The sequence below is a fragment of the Rhododendron vialii genome, chromosome 9a (genome assembly GCF_030253575.1).
Source record: "Rhododendron vialii isolate Sample 1 chromosome 9a, ASM3025357v1".
NCBI lineage: Eukaryota > Viridiplantae > Streptophyta > Magnoliopsida > Ericales > Ericaceae > Rhododendron > Rhododendron vialii.
In genome coordinates this window covers 10,213,305-10,234,943 of record NC_080565.1, presented here as the reverse complement: position 1 = coordinate 10,234,943, position 21,639 = coordinate 10,213,305, and the positions used below count along the sequence as shown (strand labels likewise).

The window sequence follows — 21,639 nt, the reverse complement described above, 5'->3', positions numbered from 1 at the left end:
AAGAAAAAACAAAGTGGGGGAATGGAGTCTAGCGAGCTCCTTAAGTTGATGGAATGTCAGGGGGCTCCCCACACCCTGACAATTCTAGCAGATCATTGAGCAAATGGAGACCATTTCGAGCTGGTCTCCACCACCATATCCGAATTGCCATCTATACCCACAGAGGCCACCACAACCGCAGAGCAAAATTTCTTTCGAGGGGTCTCATCTATGGTTAAAGCAGATTCTACCCAGCCATCAAGACCTGGGCTTTGGTTCTCCAGATTCCGTTTTCCATTCCGATTAAGAGCAGGTTTCGGGATAGAGGAGACAGTTTTGGGAAGGCTTCTACCGTTAATATCCCCCAAGGCACGTCGCCTACCATGTTTGATGGTTGGAGCACCAACGATACGCTTCGATCGGCCTCTGCCATGTGGGACGCCATAAGTAATAGGGATATCAAATAGGGTAGGGGAAGTGAGAGAAGGGATATATGAGGCTTGAATATCTGGAAGGAGGGTATCCTGACTAGAGGAAGGGATGGTGGTGGATAGGAGGGGGATAATAGGGATTTGATTTTGGGGGAGGGAAGAGGGGGGAGATTTGGCACTGGTTAGGACAGAGGGATACTGTGTGGGTAGGGTAAGGAGAGGAATTTCCAAATTCGACTTGGTTAAAGGGGTTGGGATAATGAGCTGGGTCAAAGTGTGATTAGGAGAATGGACTATAGTAGGGGGGTGTTGGGCCAAGTTTAAAGAGGAGTTATCACAGAGGTGCGATAGATTGGGTATTTGAGAAGATTTGGTTACGGGAGTAGGTGGGCTAGAAAAGTAATTCGGGGAATGAGATAGTTGATCAGGACAAGACTGGGCTTTGGGCCTGGACCCTCGATATGGAAAATCCTTAATAATCTGCTCCAAATTTAGGTTGAGCTGATCCCATCTCAATTTTTGGTTCGGATTGGGATTGACATCCACAGATCTCTCTGCAAGATAAGCTTCCGTTAGCATCTCCTTATGAGCAGAATCTTCCGCAACAGAATCCGAAATATTAATCCTTCCTTTCCGATTGGAACAAGAATTCGAAATTCCAGTCCGAAAATCTCTCCCCTGATTCTCCGCAGAGGATTCTCCTGATTCCGAAATCGGAATCCCTGCTCTCGGAATCTCCGTCGAGCCAGTCTCGTCCGGCCGCCGCCCTGGTTGAGTTGCTGGTGATGCCCGAAGCCACTCACCATATTGTGCTGAAAGCACCACATCATCCTCTAAACCCAGAAACCGCTTGATACAATTCAAAAACTCATGACCTACACTACCACAATATCGACAGAAAGCAGGAAGCTTTTCATAGCGAAATTCGATCCAAATCGGTTTATCCTCTGACAGCCTTACCATACAACCCCGTTTAAGAGGTTGTGTAACATTAAGAACTGTACGAATTCTCAAGAAACGACCTTCATGACTCCACGATTGCGGGATCACAACATCATCAACATCTTCAAACCGCATACCCAATTTAACACCCACATCCTTAGAGAGAAATTGCAGGGGGAGTCCCCATGCCTGAATCCACATCGGGGTGAAATCAAAAAGATAATCTTTAAGGGCCTTGTTAGGTTGCCATCGCTCCAAATTAAGAAAATGATTATTAAAGAACCATGGCTTCCCACGCAAGACCCTTGTGGCATCCAGTTCAGACGGGAAAATGAATTGGAAAATACCACCACCAACAGCCAACACACGAAAATTTTTTGGGTTTCCCCATACCTTTCCCATTGTATTCCTAAGCCCCACCAGATTAGGGGCCTTTTGAGAGATTACCTTGCCAAGAAGACTTGTTTGGCATTCCGCCAGACTATCAACAACGTCCTCATGGGAGAGAATGATAGCACCCTGCTCTTCATCAGTAAGGGTGAACAACTTAAAACGCAGAGAGAGATCATCCTCGCCTTTAGCATCTGGATGAGTTTCCACCCGCGGGGGGTAGAAGCCATAAGTTAAGGATATAGCAGAAATAGTATCGGGTAAGAGGAGGGAGGGGAGATGGGTGAGACACAGGAGAAAGATTAAGGGTAAGCAGATATGGAGGGGAGAGGAAGGAAAGGGTTCGAGGGGTAAAGGTAGAAGAAAGGCAGAAAACCTACTCAAAGAGTAGACGAGGAACTTGCAGAGTAAGACAAAAAAACCCTCATTGAGGGACTCGTTTGTTGTCAAAAGGCCATTACTCACTTTCATTTCTAAAGTAAGAATCATCCCTACATATTCTCAAAAAACGTCTGAAGTTTAGATGGTTGGCCCGACTTCGGCCCAAGCCGTTTGGCTCTGAAGAAGAGGATGAGCCGCCCCACATGACGGTGGTTCGCCGCCGGCGATTGTGGCAACAACTCCATCTCCGACAAAAGGCTCCGGCGACTCCTTCTCAGTCCTTATCTCCGGTGCCCAGCATCGCCTCGCCGCCAACGCTATCCACCATAGCTGCCTCTTCTTTGGTCCACAGAGTTCAACAGATCTCTCCCTCTCTAGCACGGGTCTATTGTTCTTTCGGGCGTATTTTATGAGTTTGGGGTGTTTTTGGAAATCGGGTGACAGAAGTCTTGGCGCCATGACGAAAACTTTGAATGTCCTTATTGCATTATAAGTCCCTATACTATGGACTGCTGGCCAAAGCTCCCTTTGTTTTGGTGGGTGGAAGGCAAAAAATGAGTGCCAAACACGGTGTTGTTCTCCATGTGGGCTTGTTCCAAAAAACTACGTCGTTTTGGGAGGGACAACACGCATGTTGTCGGATTGTACTTATTATATCATAAGATATTTGCTTTCCAATACATTACATTTGTACATTGAAATGATTCTAACTTAATGCAGTTAAAGTATATAGTTGAGACCAATCATTTTATTTTTTTCCTTTAGGTTACGTCTTCAATTGTCACGTCTTTATTTTTTAGGAGTATTAAAGAAATTGAGAAATTAGAATATAAAATAACTATTTTTTTATCAAATCAAACGAAAATTATTAAGATTATAAGTAGTTATGCATGAATAATTATTAATAATATTCAAAATCAGGTGTATAATTAAAAAACAACAATTTTAGAACTCGGATGCTCAAGAGCGGGGCACAGGGTGGGAGTGTTGGGGGCAACATAGCTCCGCCCCTGATTTTGTATACTATGGATGCAACTTGTGTGATATATAATGAAAATGTAGTCATGTGAGCTTAGTATTAAGTGAAAATTATAGATCGATTGAGAGTATATAATCTATCCCTTCTTTACTTAAACTTACATACGTAAAAAGTTTCTTTCAAAAATCATTTAAGATATGAAATAGCAATATATTCTCAAAAAAAGTGAAAAGGAAAAATGCGGTTGAAATATTAAAACGCGTCACTATTGTTTCTTGGTTCTTGAGTATCTTCCCTCCGTCTTTGTCAGATCAGCCAAGGATATGTAAATTAGCGGACACTGCCACAAACACGTAGTCGAAGAATTGTAAATTCAGATCGCTAACAAACAGGTTTATTCTTGATTGATGTAGTACGTTATCTCTAATTGGGATTGTCCATTCATGAATCTCGATTTTGACGACAATATCTAAATTGTCCTCATCCCTTATTAGTGGTTTCAAATGTTTCTTAAATACCTGTGACAAATAAGTACTCTAGACAACAATAAGACATGTAAAGAAGCATCGTATCTAACAAATTAAAATTTGTAATTCATAAATTCTGTTTTCTGGAACACACCTATATAACCCGAACTGATCGAGTAACGAATTTTCCACCAAACGTGATAGATGGTGGACATGAGGTTATCAAAGAACCTATTATAATAGCAATTCATGAGGAACGTTGCTAATTAATATAGATTTGGAATGCAACTATTAGAGCAAGTTCAATGGGAGGATGGAAAATATGCGGATGGATAGTTATTTTAGTGTCAAAAAGTGATTAAAAGTTAGATGGATAATAGGACTCCCTCCTCTCCAATGGGGGAATGGATAATTATCTTAGGATGAAAATTTGATTAACTAACTTTTTCTCCATTTTTCCCGCAAATTAATTCAACTGAAATAAAAAATAATTATACAAAATGCAAAATGCCAACTGGCAGAAAAGAAATTAAAAAAAAAAAATACAAAATGCCAACGGACAGATTGAACTTAAAAAAAAGAAAAGAAAAGGAGCCAACAGGCAGATGCCCAGCCCAACCCCCCATACCCCACACTTTTCATCTCTTCTTCTCATCTCTCTCTCTCTCTCCCTGTCTCAAAGCAACTCCAGATGGGAGAACAAAACCTCACCGACTGAGATTTTGTTCTCTCTCTCAACCCTCCTCTTGATCGACCACAAAGAAAAACCCCGATCAGACCCTCTTTCTCCTCTCTCAACAGACTGATGAGAATGGAACCCCTCTTTCCGTCAAATCTCCGATGAGGGTTGTTGCCGGTGAGATAGGGTAGATTATCTGGCCTTTTTCTAGATTTTGACGAGCAAGGGCATATTTTTCGACTAGTTCCGGCAACGCAGGTATACTACAACTGTCCATTTTTCTGGTAAATTAGTTGGGGTGATGAGCTGTCTAAGGATGGAAAGATGCATCTAGGGATGGGTATATCCATCCCCATACATATCAAAGCTATTTTCCATCCCCCATTGGAGCACTGATTTTTGATTTACGGTTGTGTCATGCCCTCGATTTTCAACATAAGTAATAATCACTTTTAATAAATAAAGTCCTCGCTATAATACAAATAATACCCAAATAACATTTTTTCCCATGTTCTCAAATTAAATTCAAATATTACATTCTTGACTCGAAGGCCTCAAGTTATCAAAATACTAGTATCCGAAGAAAAATAATATTACAATTTACAATAATCATCTTTCCAAATGATTCTTTCGAATCATATGAAATGTAACTCTGATCCTCTTGAATGTCTTTTAAAGTTATGTTTCAACAAGCACTATAAGCACACCATGCCAACTTTCTTGAATTCTACTTGAAAATGATAGGGTGAGCTACATTAGCCTAGTAGAGAAATTTATACTTAAGCTATATGAAAATGCGATGAACCATGCCCCCAAAAAGTGAGTGAATGCTACAAGATATCATAAAAAAACATGTGTCTTTCACCCAAACGAGCATACTATAGCCAAGGGGATTAAGATTTTATAAGGGTATCCATAACAGCTCACACGCCAAACTAGAAGCAGAAACCAACTCGAATCATTTTAATTAAACCACAACTTGTCTACAACCGTCACTTATCCATTGCTACAATAATTCAAAATTCAAATTCTCATATGAATACTCCATTCTGCCTCAATTTCACATTGTAGATTAACAAAACCCTTTTTACATAAAACTTTCATTTTTTATTGCAAAATAGTGTAGAGGAATACCAAACTAGTACAAGTCAAGCTCCGTTGATTCGAATTTGAATACCGGAATCTGTTGATTTCTGCCCAAATACCGAAGACCGTTGATTCGCCCATGAATACCAGAGGATTTTTAATAAAAATCCTTTTCCTTTTAAAACCTCAAAATAAAACTCAACCATTTGTCCCTTTTTCATTAGTCGAACATCAATCTGTACATTGTCATTCTCTGATTCGCGGGATTTCGCATGTTTTTCGGTCATTTCACCGAATGGTGATACCCGTTCATTTTCGTTTCCGGTCATCTCACCGAATGGTGATACCGGTTCAGTTTCATTTCCAGTCATCTCACCCTTTCGGCCGTTTCACCGAATGGTGATACCCATTCAGTTTTATTTTCGGTCATCTCACCCTTTCGGCCATTTCACCGAATGGTGATACCCGTTCATGTCAAGTCGGATCATCTCACCACCAAGTGGTGATACCCGTAGTGTCATTTCTCAATTCTCTAATCATGTTTTCATGATCTTCTCATCTAACAACACATCATCACATGAGCATATCTCAATTTTCAGCAGAGCAGTCTATGTTCGAAAATTTATTAAAAATTGCATACTCAATATTTTTCAATGATTCCAATGCCAAAACATCACCAACTTACCAATCTTTGAAACCCATAATTAAAACCCATAACCAATAGGTTGTTTAACGATGAAAAACGCAGCTCTATATGCTATCCAAATTTTCAAATTACAAGGCAATCTTCTAAAAATCACTATAAATCGAGTTCTTAATATTTTTGAGCGATTCCAGTTTCAAAAGTTGTGCAATCGGACGAAGTTTAAATGAAGCCAGGGAATCCAAGTCAAATTCGCACTCCAAAGATAGAAAAACAGGCAATTATAGTAGCTACATGAATCTGCCCAACAGCAGCTTGACAGATTGCAGATAGTCTTCTAAAATTCACCATAAATTGAAACCTCAATGGTTTCGAGTGATTCCCACAGCAATAGAACAAGCTTTAAGTCTACTCTATTTTATATGAAGGAACCAAAATTCAATTCCAAATTTAAGAAAGTGAAAAAACCCCAAAAACCGAGAGCCTATTATGCAGATTTTCAGAAATGAAGGAGACAGCCTCTAACGACGACTTTAAGCACGATCTAAGTGTATAACCAGCTCATAAACACATAGAATGAGTAAGGGATCCCTACCTCATGGGTTTTGAGCAAAACCCAACTGTTTAACCAAGTCAACCGAAATCCAACGTTGATCGTAATTTTTTTCTTAGATGGATTGAAAGCCCTCGCTCCGTAGAACAACTTTAATTGTTGGCCTTTACCCGGAATCTTGCTCTAAGAAGATGAAATCATAGAGAGAAGTTGAGGGAGAGTTTTCGGAGGGAGAGAACAAAGAGAGACAAAAAAAGAGTTAGAGAGAGAAGGTGCGGCGCGTGTGTGTCTCCACCCACCCACGCACACACATATCTACATATACCAATGCATTTAACACTTGCACCCTTCTACCAATGAATCTATCACGTTAACCCTAAATTAAATAACCACGTCTTTCTAGTATTTCCACTATTTATGCCTTTACTAGCATTTATGATATTTTTTAAAAAATACGGGTCTCCACAGGCTAGAAAATGACTATCATACTTTAGTGTTCAGAAGACACATACTTACAATCTATCATTAATCATGTCAGGATGCCCCTGCTTTGTCTATTCTTCCAAAGAAGAACCTTGTCAAAATGAATATTGGGATGCAGGCTTTGTTATTACAACCTGCCAAAGCCATATCGCAATTCCCTTTTCAGGTCATATAGTTGGCATCTGTTTTTAAACATCATCTTCTATACTTATGTTTAGATACTGATTAAATTCTTGCTTGACTGTTTCAGCAACTTCCAATTTCTTTGGAATTACCTGTTTCTGCTAATATTATAGAAAATCTGGCTCGACCAAAGGCTATTGAGCAAATGCTTTAGGTTTCAAAGGGGGATCCTATTCCAATTCCCTTAAAAGCTCTGGAACAGGGTTCTTTGCTACTTGCAACTACATCTGCTTTAATGGTCCTTGCTTCGAAAAGCCTTCAAGAATAAGATTCTGATATTTTTACATCATCCTCTTCAGATAAGGTAATTTTAAATCAAAGCATACACATATTCCTTTGTTACTCACTGTACTCATTCTTTTACCTATCTTTTATCTCAAATCTTGAAAAATCAGGAAATTGATCAAGCTATTTCCAATACTGTTGTTTCCAATTTTGATCAGGTAAAAGAATTATTTATCTTTTATTTGGGATTCTTTTGTCACAGTCTTATTCATTATTTTGCTTTTCTGCAGATGGTTGAGACTATTAGTGGTCTTGAGACAATTTTGTTAATGGAGTCTTGCTCTTCGAAGTCTACCTTTGAGCTTTCTTCTCCTCATTTGACTGATCTACCTTTGGTAACATTCGATCTACCATTCTTCAAGAACTAATTAATAAGGTTTTGCGATCAAATTTTTGACCGAATTCTTCTCATTTCCTCCAATCTTTTGGAGAATGTCAAACAGCTTTTGAGTCATTCTAAATTTTCAAACCCTCCATCTTTTAAAATTAATCATGCTCCAACTGAATGTGAAGTTTCTTTGTTAATAAGCTATCTCAAAGCTTTAAATAACTTAGAACTTCTTGTTCTTCTTGAACATGGGTTAATTCAACCCTTCAAAGTGTGTTATCAAGCTTTGTTTTTATCCAACAGGCTTCCCTCTTCCATTGCTTCAACTCTTCAACAGTCTCTTGCTCAATTCAATGCATTATTTTCTCAAAATCAATTCTTATCTAAGGCCATGTTTGATAAGTGTGTTAGGCCTTGGGATAGGATTGCTAATCCTATGGGCTTCCTAACTCTTTGTTTGGTTGTCAAACTAAGGATGGGATTGAGAAAAGGATGGGATTAGTAATCCCACACTTTTCCCGAATTACTAATACCATGGGGTATTAGGCATTACTAATCCTGTCCCAAGCTCCCTCGTCCAAAATGACCACCTTGCCCATGGTTTTTTAACTCAATACCAATAATACCCTCCATTACACACCTCACCTACCCACCCAAAACCCTAATATGCTCCTATTTCACACCTTTTATTTGTAGATGGTTGTTTCCTCTTTGTGGAATATAATGTTGAACATGCTTGGTGTTTGAAATGGTTATTTGTTGCTTTGTGAAGTGCTATTTCTTGATGGTTTGAAGTAGCAGTTTTGTGTTCTTCTTTCTTGCCTGCTGCTTACTTCTTCATGAATTGAAGTTGCAGTTCTTGTTGGACTACTTGCTGATCGTTGCCATTTGGATTACTTCTTGCTGCATAATCTGTTGATTAGGGAGTGATATTATATGTATCTTATAATTTGGGTGTTGTTTGGATTGATTTCTTGTCAATCCTTGGAGCATGAATAACATATAATTGTCGTGGTGTAGGGTGCCAACCTTGTTGGGATGCTACTCCAACGTTGTGATACTATCTTTTCTTGCTCTCAAACTGTTGTACTTTTTTCTTTATTAATATAATTCCTTTTTCATTGTTAAAAAAAAATCACGAAGGGAAAGTATGATATTAGTTGCAGACTTTTGGTTTCGTATCTGTATTTCATACCAACTTGTCTTCTCTTGACTTGGAAGTAGGTAGTTGGTTGAAAGAAATAATAAGGTGTTTGGTAGTTGTCAACAGAAAAATTTCCTTTTCTTTTGGCTGGTACGAATTGGTTTTGTGTGGATTTGGAGAGTTCAACCATTGCTATCTAATATTCATAGTAGGCTATGAAGCTTCATTGAAAATAATTAGATTTATTATAATAAGATGTTATCTGTTGTGTTTTCTCATTTTTCTTCTTTTATGGGACTTTTGGTAAAAAATGTATGCTTACTGTATTCTAAATATATGTTGGTTTAATGCAGGGTGGTTGTCCAATAAGAATTTCAAAATTGATTGGATGAAAAAAAATTACAAACTGTCCAAAAATTGCAAATTCGTGAGCTGGTCATGCATGCGATTCCATAGACTAGGTTTTCACCCATGGGTATAATTGGAAAATGTAATTTGTATCCTATCCCTTGGTGTTCCAATCAAACAAAGGATTAGGATTGGTAATCACAATCCTATAATTTAATCCTTACACAATCAAACACCCACTTGGGATTACACTCGGTATTACTAATCTCATCTCCTTACTAATCCCATCTAATCCAACACACTTATCAAACGGGCCTAAGAGTATTGAGCCTACAACTTCAAGAGTGGAAAAGATAGAGGCTCGGGCTTTCGAGACTACTTCTCATCTTTCATCTTACCAATCTCGAGTGACCAAACTTGAGGAACTACTTGCGACCTTAATGTGTGTTGTAATAAGAGTATCCCAAGCGTAGGGTTAGGTTGGTTAGAAGCATAATACCTGGAAGTTCGGGGTCGAATCCACATGGAGCTCACCTATAACTCATTTGGAAGTTTGCTTGTGTAGATTTTTTAGCGTTAGGACCACCAACCTAAGTTCGGCGTTGAGACGCCCAACTGAGAGATTTAGTAAATGGCTACTTAATCTAACTATGGCGTTTTAACTGGAGATAAAACTAAAGGCTAGGTCTATGGATAATCAACACCCATAACACAAAGATGTACTTGTCCTCTTTTTAACAAAGGTGTTAAGCTTGTCTAGGGTTTTTGAGACATTTAAACAAACACTTAAAGTGACATAGCTCAAAGCATCAAATGTGGCAAGTAGCCTAATCTTTGCCGACATTTGATCAAAGAGGTTAACACCTCTTAGTTTTGGTACATAAAATTAACCTTAAACCATGATTAAGCTAAAAAAAAAAGAGATTTACAAGAGAAGAACAAGAAACACCCATGGTTACGGGATGCTAACCATCCCACAACCTAGCCTTGCTACACTACTCACACATATTAAAAGGAGACATGAGATGAGCTAGGGCAAAGACAAGGTAAAAACTAAACATCAAGATTACTTGAAATAAAGACAAGATCCTTAAAGAGGAGAGGAATTCTTACAACTTTAATGCACACCCACCTCAAAACCTAACAATCAATGCTCTATTGAAGAGAGATTGAAAGTTAAAGAAGAGAGGGAGGTAGAGAGAGAAAGAGATGGTGTATTAAAGATAGAAGATGCCCTAAAAACGTGCAAATGGGGTTTATATACTACCCTTTTTTAGTTACAAAAGAAAAAGAAAAAGAAAATAAAAGTCTGTAAAATCTAGGGATCCTCTACCGGTAGAAACAGACCTCCTACCGGCAGGACGACTTCAAAACAAAAAGGTGCACTGCTTGAACTGCGTTTCTACTGGTAGGTGTTGAATGGTGCAACTTGGTGGCTTTACTGCTTTCAGTTTGCACCGGTAGGCTCAAGTTCCTACTGGTAAGTATTCTGGGCTGGGTCTGTTCTTCACTCAACCTCATGTTAGGCTTCGGCTTGACTTTCCTGGGACTTCCACGACATTTGCCCAAGCTCAGACATCGCTCTTTTTGGAACTCTTGAGCTTCCAATCGCATGAGAGCATATCAATGGCGTCGAATGCGCCTTATTCTTATAGAAAACCTGCAAATACCAAAAACGCACCTTTCGCGCAATATCATTCAAAATTATAGAGTTATGAGTGCAAGCATGGAAAAAAATGAGCAAGATAAGCCCAATAATTTACACTATTGTGGGCTTATCAGGAACTCAGAAAAGAAAAAATGGTCAGAGGAAGAACTGAAGAAGGTCAATAATGAGCTTGATGAAGCCTCATTTAATCTTCTTATGCTCTAAAATGAAGCTTCAAAGAGTCAATCAATGCTTACAAAGTTCATTCCTGCACTTCGAACGATGCAAAAGGAGAAAGCTGCTCAAACTCCTTTTTTAGAAAATAACATCAATTCCTTACAAACTGTGTTATCAGAAATTGTGATGTAATTAACTCTCACTTATGACAATTATTTGAAATATTTAAACTTATCAGTGATAGCAACGCCTTGACTCTTCATTATCCAATGCTTAAAGAGTCTCGAATTACGTTAACTTCTAAATGAATACAGCTGTATTAGCCTTGCATTAACTAGGCACAAATTTTTTGAATTGAGTTTAAAACCTAATGCCCCATCTATCCACTTTCAGGGTTATTAATGATTGTCCTAAGATTTTTCCTAATATAAATATGGGTCTCGTGGAAAGAAGATGCCCATCTTATCTTTTCACTTCTTTCATCTTTTCCAAAACTGCTATGTCTACCTCCACAACCACTGTTCCCAAACTCTCCAACGAGCAACTGGAGATCATGCTCGAACATGTCCAAACTTTCATCCTGCTCCTCAGGAATGACATCCAGAGGGATCTCCCTCCTCTCAGAGGAAGGGTCAAGCTTTTGGAGGATAGGACCGCTAAACTGGAGGCGATCATAAAAAATTCTTAAACTCATTTTGTGAATGACTCTTAAAGTCATTTTATTTTGGCATTTTCTTTCAATCAACCCTTTGGTTGTACCTCTATCAGGTTCAATCAACCCTTAGGTTGTACCTCTATCAGGGGATGGCATTCCCCCTTTGTGAATGCCAGTAAAATTTTTGAATATAACATCCTTTTGCTCTATTGTTCCAGTTTCATGGCTTCGAATTCTAATGGTATGGCTTCGAAATGGTTATATCTAGATAACCAAAGTCGTATTATTTAAGTCTACGTGAATCCCTAAATATGAACCAAACCATTTGGTCAGAACAAAAAGAATGAATTGACATTCTCTTTCTGTTTCTACTCTAACTCGATCAAGTTCCACTTAGAGTAATAATATATGAACAAGTCATCTCATACTTACCCATCATTTATTATGTTGGGACTCTAACTCGTTTTCTTTTCTCTTCTCTTTCTTTCCTCTGCTGCTTCTGACTTTTGATATCTCCATGGATGACAAGCAACCAATGCTAGAGATGGAGGGAAAACCTGAAGAGAAGCTCACTCCAGAACTTGTCATGTATGCCATGAGTCTTATTAGTCAGATGTTGTACAAAGTGGAGAATGAACCAAGACTTGAGGTTCATCCCCGATCCTGTCTCATAGGAGTATCTGATCCTCTTATGTTGACACATTCTGACATAACTGAGTTCTTCGAAGAATCTGAAGGTTCAGGAAAGAAAACTGAATAGGACAAGACTCCTGATAGTCCTAGGGACACTTATGGAAAGACCTCAAAATAGATTGACTTTTTAGTTGTTTGGACTTTTACTCTTGCTTTTGTGTTTATGGACTTTTAGGGCCACTTTTGTTGAGGGATGCACCTCCCCTTCTTGTGAGGTGCACGATATATATATATATATCAAGAACTTCTATGTTTTGCCATCTCATAGTTCGTTCTATATGACTTTTTCTTTCAATAAATCTTTATTCTGATAAGAAAAAAAAAAAGGAAGTGACCCTTCGAAGGGTTACCTTTTATTAAATGATTCCCATATAGAAGGAAAATAAGACTTCAGATGCCTTCCATTTATCTTTCTTCAATGAACATATCCATTTAGATTTCTTAAATAATATGCTCCTCCTTTCAGGACTCTATGGATTTGGAATGGTCCAGTCCATGTTGGAGCCCATTTTCCCAATCCATCAATTCTGACTCTTCTATCTTTGATAGATAAGATAACTTTCCAAACAAGATCTCCCTCATCGAAGCTTTGAAGAGCTACTTTTTTATAACTTCTGGCTATTTTGGCCTTCTGTAACATAATCTGGTTTAAAGCTTTTACTCTGGCATCATCAATGTCTTCCAACTCCATATGCATGGCTTGATGATATGCCTCTGTATCTAAATCATTTTGAGATACTACCCTTTGAGATCTCACAGCTATTTCCATAAGCAATACAACATCATGCCCATAAGTTAGGGCAAATGGAGTAGTGCCTATACTAGTTCTTTTTGTATTTCTATATGCCCACAAAGTATCTAGTAGCAAGTTATGCCATATCTCTGGATTCTTATCTACCATTCTTTGGATCCGTTTCTTGATAATCTTGTTAGTAGATTCTGCTTTGCCATTAGATTGAGCATAATATGTGCTGGTATATATTAAAGAAATTCAGTGGTTATTAGCAAAAGCTTTGACCAACTTTCCTTCAAATATATACCCATTATCTACTATTATGATTTGAGAGTTTCCAAACCTATAAATGATACCTTTTATGAATTCGATAACATGGGTTTGTTTAACCTCCTCATAAGCTTGAGCTTCCACCCATTTAGTAAAATAATCAGTAGCTAATAAAATGAATTTATGCTTTTCTGAAGAAGGAGGGTAAATCATCCTAATCATGTCTATAGCCCATCCTCTGAAAGGCCATAGTTTTATTACATATTGTAAATCTGTGATTGGCAAATGCTTAAGTGGCCTAGTCCTTTGACAAGCTTGACATCCTTTTACATAATCTACGCAGTCTTTAAGGATAGTAGGCCAATAATAACCATATCTCTTTATTAGCCATCTCATTGTTATACTAGCTTGATGTGCTCCACAAATTCCTTCATGGACCTCAGCCATTACTTTGAATGCATTCACCTTGTTTCTGTAGGGTGGCATTCCCGAACACATACATTTAGTTGCCGAACACGTGATAATCGGGAGCACGTAGTAAGTATGATAGGACTTACCGCCGGGCAATATAGTGGACAGCAGTATGGACCAATGATATGAGAAGTCATTGATCCATGCTGTCTGTTCGGCAAATTAAGGGCCAAAATACATGTGAAGTAGATGGTCCAAAGCAGACCGTTCGGTTATAAAACAGCCGAACAGATAAAGCAAAGAGCCAAGCAAGTGATACGAGGGATCACGGGTTAAAAGCAATGCAAATGGTATGTGGGACCATAGTTTGAATATAGACAGGACAGTCATCATGCTAAAACAAGTGTTCGGCAAGATGGACCAGTGACATGAGAAGTCCTATTAGAGGGAACATTCTGGAAGAGTCCAAGAAACAATAGTATTCCGATTAGGAAATAAGATCCCGAGAATATAGGATCTGATAAAGATACCCAACGAGTATGGGATGTTCGGCTTGCTATGGAAAAGAGTCCTACAAGGATTAAAGTAATGAACTGATTAAGGAAAAAAGAATCCTTGATATCCTGGGATTCCTATACGAGTTAGGAATCCTAGGGCAACACGGATGCTTGGCGAGCAAGCATACGTAAATCTATAAATAAGAGGAAAACCTAGAGGTAAAAGGTACGCAATACCTTGCATTCTTGCTTTCCTACTGATAATTAGGGTTTAATTGCTAGTACGTGATACTAACAAAGGCATCGGAGGGCCTTTGCCACGAGAGGCAAAGGTGCACTCACCCCCTGTCTATTTTGTAGATTAGGGTTCAGACGTTGAGCTAGGGTTCCGGTGAAGAGGCACGAATAAGCCGTTGCAATCCAGTTGATCCGAAGCATCAATTGTTTTCATCCCCCTACAATTGGCGCCGTCTGTGGGAAACGAAAGAATTCCCTTTTGAAATACGACCATGGTGGAAGTAACTCCAGCAACACCGCATGAACCAAAAGATGTGTTAGATGGAGGAAGGGACAAATCACCACCTGGGGCTCCGAGAAAGCCCCAGGGTGGGCACAGGAGGAACACGAGTAAGGACCGCCCCCTTACCGTGCATCATAACTCCAAAAATAGAGGAGATGGAGAGACGGCTTCGAGATCCACGAGAAGGAGTAAATCCCATCAAAGGGATGAATCAATCGCACACTCCAGGAGTGTGCACCATAGCGATGACGTTCTTGATAGAAAGAGGCAAGAAGTCGAGGAGTATGCTCGTCTGATTAAAAAACGAGAGCATGAGATCAGAGAATTGGAAAGAATTAGGGAGCATTCGGAGGATTCTGGACTATCTCGAAGAAATTCTAGAGGCAGTAGGTATGCTGTGGTACAATACAGAAAAGCTCCTTCACGAGGAAGAAGGAGCAGAAGCAGGAGCAGAAGTCCTGTTATAGGGCGTCATGAGGCTTCTCCACGAAAAAGGGGAAGAAAAAGTAGAAGCCGAACACCAGAGAGAAGGACTTCTTCACGAAAAAGGAGGAGCAGAGACCGAAGTTCTACCCCCGAGGAAGAGGACACGAGAAAGCATCATCGAGACAGGTACGAGAGACCTGATGCTGATTGGGTCAAGGCTTCGGCCCACAAGTCAAAGGAGCAAGAGGATGGGACAGTAACTGCACGAGAAGCAGCGCGCAAGGCCCTGAGTAATATTGCAGCCTCCCCCTTTACAAAAAGGCTACAAGAAGCAAAATTGCCGAGCAGAGTGAAGCACGGAGCGTTCGTACTTTATGAGACAAATACGGATCCCGTGGCTCACATACAGCATTATCAACAGGCCATGTTTATGCATGAAGGGGATGATTCCATCTTGTGCAAGATGTTTCCCTCCAATCTTGGCAAGGTGGCTTTATCCTGGTTTCATAAGTTGGCCCCACGATCCATACGAGGATGGAGGCAGTTGGCAGAGGAATTCACTGCTCGGTTCTTAACAAGCAGAAAAGCCCCAAAGACTTTTGAGAGTCTTTCCACCATGAAGCAAGAGGAGAATGAGCAGATCAGGGATTATGCAAAGAAGTACTGGGAAACTTTCAACGAGATTGAAAGTTGCAGTGAAGAGTATGCAATTGCTACGTTCAAAACTGGTTTGCTTGTTCGGGGAGAGCTGCGCCGTTCATTGAATAAACATCCAGTAGCCACCTTGGCTAAATTGATGGAACGGATAGAGCAACACGCCAGAATGGAGGATGACATACTCCGTGAGGATGGCAGGACGGTTGCCGAACAGCCGAAGGCACCTGCCAAAAAAGTGGATAAGCCAGAACCCAAGACTTACAAAGACAAAAGGGAGTACGGGCAGGCTAAGAAAGAGCCATACAAGGACAAGCAAGCTCCTGACCCCAAGTCCTTCTTTTCTATCACTACGGTTTGGAAGGAGCCAATATACAGGATTCTTTATCGAATAAAGAATCAGCCATATTTTAAATGGCCCCCAAGTCTAGGCGGAGACAAAGATGCAAAACGTGCTACGAATCAGCACTGCAGTTATCACAAAGATTGGGGCCATATGACCGAGGATTGTGAGGTATACAAGAGGCACCTTGATGATTTGGTCTCACGGGGCAATCTCAAGGAGTTTATCCAGGAGGACCCTAAAGAGAAAGGGAAGGCTATGGAGCTGGGTTACGAGCAACACCCTAAAGGCGTGATCCATATGATACATGGGTTGGCTGCACCTTATACGAGGAGTGAGGTGAGGCTGTTGCAAAGACAGGTCAAACACGATCAGCACGTGATGCGATTGGGAAACAAGAGAGGGCGAGAGACTGATGTATGCAATGAGAGCTTGGCATTCAGTGATGATGACTTGGGGGAGGTCCAAATACCCCACAACGATGCATTGGTCGTAACCCTACGAGTTGGGGAATATGACATCGAGAGAATTCTAGTGGACTCGGGGAGTTGTACAGAGGTATTGTACTATGATGCATTCAAAAGGCTGGGCCTGGCCCAATCAGATTTAGAACAGTCAACAACACCTCTTATTGGGTTCGGTGCAGGAGCAGTCTGGCCCCTTGGAAAGGTAACGTTACCTGTTCGAGCTGGATCAGTGGTGTTGAGAACAGACTTTTTGGTGGTCGATGTCCCATCTTCCTATAACGCGATTATAGGGAGGACGTGGTTGCACAAAATGAGAGCAGTCTCCTCGACTTATCACCAGATGGTGAAATTCCCAAGTTCAAATGGGACTGAAGTCCTTAAAGGCAACCAAAAGGTGGCACAACAATGTCTGATTTCTATCATCAAAACAGCTCCAAAGGCCCTCCATGTTCATACATTAGAAGTACCAGATCAACCAACCATCGAGGATGTTGGAAGAAGCCCGGCTGAAAAAGTGATTGAAGGATTGGAAAAGATTCAGATCAACGAGACTGATCCTGAAAGATATTTTTTAATTGGGGAATCACTACCAGCAAACGAAAAGGCTGAGTCGATAAGATTTCTAAAGGAGTATATTGATGTTTTTGCATGGGTGCCAGAGGAAATGCCCGGAGTGGATGCAGATGTGATCTGTCACCATTTAAACATTGACCCTCAGCACAAGCCGATCATTCAGAAAAAACGAATGGCAGCCGTGCAGCATGTAGATGCAGTGATTGAGGAGGTCGATCGATTACTGGAGGCCAAGGCAATACGTGAAGTCTATTACCCAGAGTGGTTATCCAACACTGTTGTGGTAAAGAAGAAGAATGGTAAGTGGCGTGTCTGCGTGGACTTCACAGACCTGAACAAAGCGTGTCCTAAGGACAGTTTTCCTTTGCCCAGGATTGACAATTGGTTGATGCAACCTCTGGTTACGAGCGAATGAGTTTTCTCGATGCATATCGAGGATATCATCAGATTGCTATGTTTGAACCTGATCAAGAGAAGACTTCGTTCATCACACCACGAGGGTTATACTGTTACAGTGTCATGCCGTTTGGGCTGAGGAATGCTGGGGCTACATACCAAAGACTTGCAACCATTATGTTCAAGAAGCTCATTGGGAAGACTTTGGAAGTTTACATAGATGATATGGTGGTAAAGAGTCGAGAAAAAGGAGGGCATATTACTGACTTAAAAGAAGTGTTCGAAATCCTGAGGAAGTATAAACTAAAACTCAACGCCTCGAAGTGTGCGTTTGGAGTTGGTTCAGGAAAGCTGGGCCATTTGGTAACTATGAGAGGGATAGAGGCAAATCCCGATCAGATTGATGCCTTACAGAGACTACAGAGTCCCAAAACTACCAAGGAAGTCCAGAGGCTGACTGGAATGGCAGCGGCACTTAACAGATTCATCAGCAGGTCAAGCGACAAATGCAGACCCTTTTTTCAGCTATTGAAAAAGAGGGAGGGATTTGAATGGGGAGCAGAATGTGAGCAAGCTTTCCAGGACCTGAAGAAGTACCTGGCCGAGCCCCCACTGTTGTCAACTCCACAGCCTGGTGAGTCTTTAATTCTGTACTTAGCTGTTTCCGAGCATGCAGTAAGTGCAGTTCTGTTGAGGGATTTGGGGATCGAGCAAATCCCTATTTATTATGTTAGCAAGACATTGTTGGATGCAGAGACGAGATATCTGCCTTTAGAAAAATTTGTCCTGGCACTTAGGACAGCCACAAGGAAATTGCCACATTACTTCCAAAGCCATAAAGTTGTAATATATACTGAGTATCCATTAAAATCACTGCTTCGAAAGGCAGACTTTTCGGGAAGGATCTCGACATGGTCCGTGGAGTTAAGCCAGTATGATCTCGAATATCAGCCACGCACAGCAATCAAAGGCCAAGTGTTGGCAGATTTTGTGGCAGAATTTTCACCCACTGTGGCTCCCCTACCTCCTACGAGAAAGGAACAGGTGACAGAGACATCATCCATGAAGGATCAACCTGCAGCCGAACAGGATCCCACGGAGTGGAAGCTATTCGTTGACGGATCAACATGTAATACTGGTTCTGGAATTGGGGTTGTCCTTTTTCCTCCCCAAGGAGTTCTGATTGAACTATCTATTCGGCTTGGATTCAGTGCATCGAATAATGTGGCTGAATATGAGGCACTCTTGGCTGGATTAAGAAGTGCAAAGACCCTTAAAGCAGAACGGGTCAGGGTGTATTGTGATTCCCAGCTTGTTGTGAATCAGCTGTCCGGCGAGTACGAGACTCGAAATGAAAAGATGGTGGCCTACGTGCAGGCAGCCAAGGACTTGCTTGATACCTTCAAGAGGGTATATATTGAGCAAATAAGTTCAGGACAGAATGCTCATGCGGATTCCTTAGCTTGGTTGGCTGCAGCTGTACCAACTGAGTTCAAAAGAAGGGTGGCAGTAGAATATCTAAATGAGCCGAGCATTGGGAGGAGTATAGACTTGGTCTTGGACGTGAACCAAGGTCCAAGTTGGATGGACCCAATCATGGAGTTCTTACGAGACGAGATACTCCCTTCTGACAAAAAGGAGGCCCACAAGATAAGGGTCAAATCTGCTAAGTTTTGGCTGTCCCCAGAGGGAAAATTGTACAGAAAATCCTTTACAGGCCCATATTTACTATGTATACATCCTGAGATGGTACAAAAGTTCCTTCATGAAATCCACGAGGGAATATGTGGGAGCCATGCTGGAGGCAGATCTATTGCCCACCGAGCAATTACTCAAGGCTACTGGTGGCCACACATGCAAGAAGATGCAAAGGTGTATGTAAAGATTTGTGAGAAGTGTCAAAAGTTCTTACCAATGATTCGAACACCCGCCGAAGATCTGGTGCCTTTGACAAGTCCCTGGCCTTTTGCTCAATGGGGGATGGATATCGTGGGTCCATTGCACAAAGCAACTGGGAATCGAAAATTCCTGCTTGTAGCAACTGATTATTTTACAAAGTGGATTGAGGCAGAACCACTAGCCAAAATCACTGAACCTATGATAGAAAGGTTCGTGTGGAAAAGCATAATCACTCGTTTTGGGGTCCCTTATTCATTGATCACAGACAATGGATCCTAATTCCAGAAGAAATTCAAGGCTTTTTGTGCCCAATATGGAATAAGAAATTATTATTCCACCCCAGCCTACCCTCAGAGTAATGGGCAAGCAGAGGCGTCTAATAAAACTATCCTTGATGGAATCAAGAAAAGACTGGACAAAGCTAAGGGAAAGTGGCCTGACGAGTTACCATTGGTCCTGTGGGCTCATCGAACAACGCCTAGGAGGTCTACGGGAGAGACCCCCTATTCATTGGCCTATGGAACAGAGGCTGTCATACCTCTGGAGGTAGGCCTGCCGACCAACAGGACCGTTTTGGTTGAAAGTGGAGGCAATGACAGGGCCCTTCAAATCGAGCTTGACCTTGCCGAGGAGAGGAGAGAAAAAGCCTTGGTACATCTTGCTTCTTACCAAGAACAGCTGATGAAAAGCTACAACAAGCATGTTCACCCTCGAGAATTTGGTGTTGGGGACCTCATGCTACGAAAAGTGCTCGGCAACACCAAGGTGGCTAACGAAGGCAAGTTGGGGGCAAATTGGGAAGGTCCGTATCGAGTGACTGAGATTGTAGGCATAGGGGCCTATAAATTGGTAGATTTGGATGGTAATCCAATTCCGAGGCCTTGGAATGTTCATAATCTACGAAAGTTCTTTGTTTAAAAGAAGCATTCAGTTCTGTTTTAGATTTGCACTACGTGATTGTGTGGGAATTACGAATATAATTCCCTTGTTCTATATTTTAGTTGCAAGGGGTACGAATAAACGCCCTCTTGAGTTTTACCGATTATGAATAAAATCACTTTTTTAGTATAATTGTTATGTTCTAAATCTAGAATATTGGTATTTGTTTTAAATACGAACTACGAGATTAGTTTCCCTCATTCGTATTGGGGAGCAGGGTATACAGTTCAGTACGTGAAACTGAAAATCAAGTATGAAACACTTGTAAGATTTTCAAAACTTTAAGTACGTGATACTTAGGCGTTTTTGCGTGAATACTTCCAATACACAAGTAGTTCTAAGTACGTAATACTTAGAAGTTGTGGTGTGAGTACGTAAAACTCAACGAATGCAAGTACGAGACTCTTGTAAACGTTTATTGGCATGGCTTGAAAACATAACGAGTATATGTTAGCCACATTTGTTCAAGTACGAGAAACTTAAAAACATTAAGTACGTGACACTTAAACACAAGTATGAAAAACTTGTGTGATTAAGTATGAGCACACTCATGTGTGAAAGATTTGCTAAAAGTACGAAATACTTATGCAAACAAATGATGCTTAAACAGTACGAAATACTTAGATTGAAAATTGCATACGAACAGATGCAGCAAACATGGAAGCCGAGCAAAACATAAAAGTTATGCCACGAAGGGCCGAATACCTGTTTTAAAATAAAGTATTGATAGTACTGATACCACGCAGGGTAAAGAAGGCTATGGTCATGCAAGACCAGCCGGATGATTTTTAAAACTACCTGTTTACTATCCTAATCCAGGTTCTGAACCTCAGGAGGGACATCAGCCTCATCAACAGCAGTAGCAGTTTGTACCTCTGGGATAACAATCTCAGTGGTCACTTCCAGAACAGATGATTGCACAACGTCATTTTGTGCTTCAACTTGTATTTCTTCATCAACATCTGCAAAATCGTCAATCTGTTGATCAACATCGTCTGCTGGAGCTGCAACTTGGCGACTTGGTAGATCATTCTCAA

The 21,639-nt window shown here is 40.6% G+C and overlaps 1 protein-coding gene across 1 annotated transcript; it reads right to left on the bottom strand.

Annotated features, from left to right (window-relative positions):
• Positions 1 to 87: 87 nt before the first annotated feature.
• Positions 88 to 2,582, bottom strand: LOC131299600 (uncharacterized). Its single transcript, XM_058325185.1, has 2 exons — positions 2,327 to 2,582; positions 88 to 2,233 (listed from the first exon to the last, which is right to left on the bottom strand). Exons 1-2 carry the CDS (start codon positions 2,580 to 2,582, stop codon positions 93 to 95), a joined length of 2,397 nt encoding a protein of 798 aa, XP_058181168.1. The 3' UTR covers positions 88 to 92.
• Between the last annotated feature and the right edge of the window lie 19,057 nt (positions 2,583 to 21,639).

Bases quoted from the DNA above. Each gene is read 5' to 3' on its own strand.
- LOC131299600 (XM_058325185.1), bottom strand. From the start codon at position 2,582: ATGGCGCCAAGACTTCTGTCACCCGATTTCCAAAAACACCCCAAACTC. The intron at 2,234-2,326 runs GTGGGGCGGCTC...GAGAATATGTAG, and splicing joins CGGCGGCGAACCACCGTCAT to GGATGATTCTTACTTTAGAA.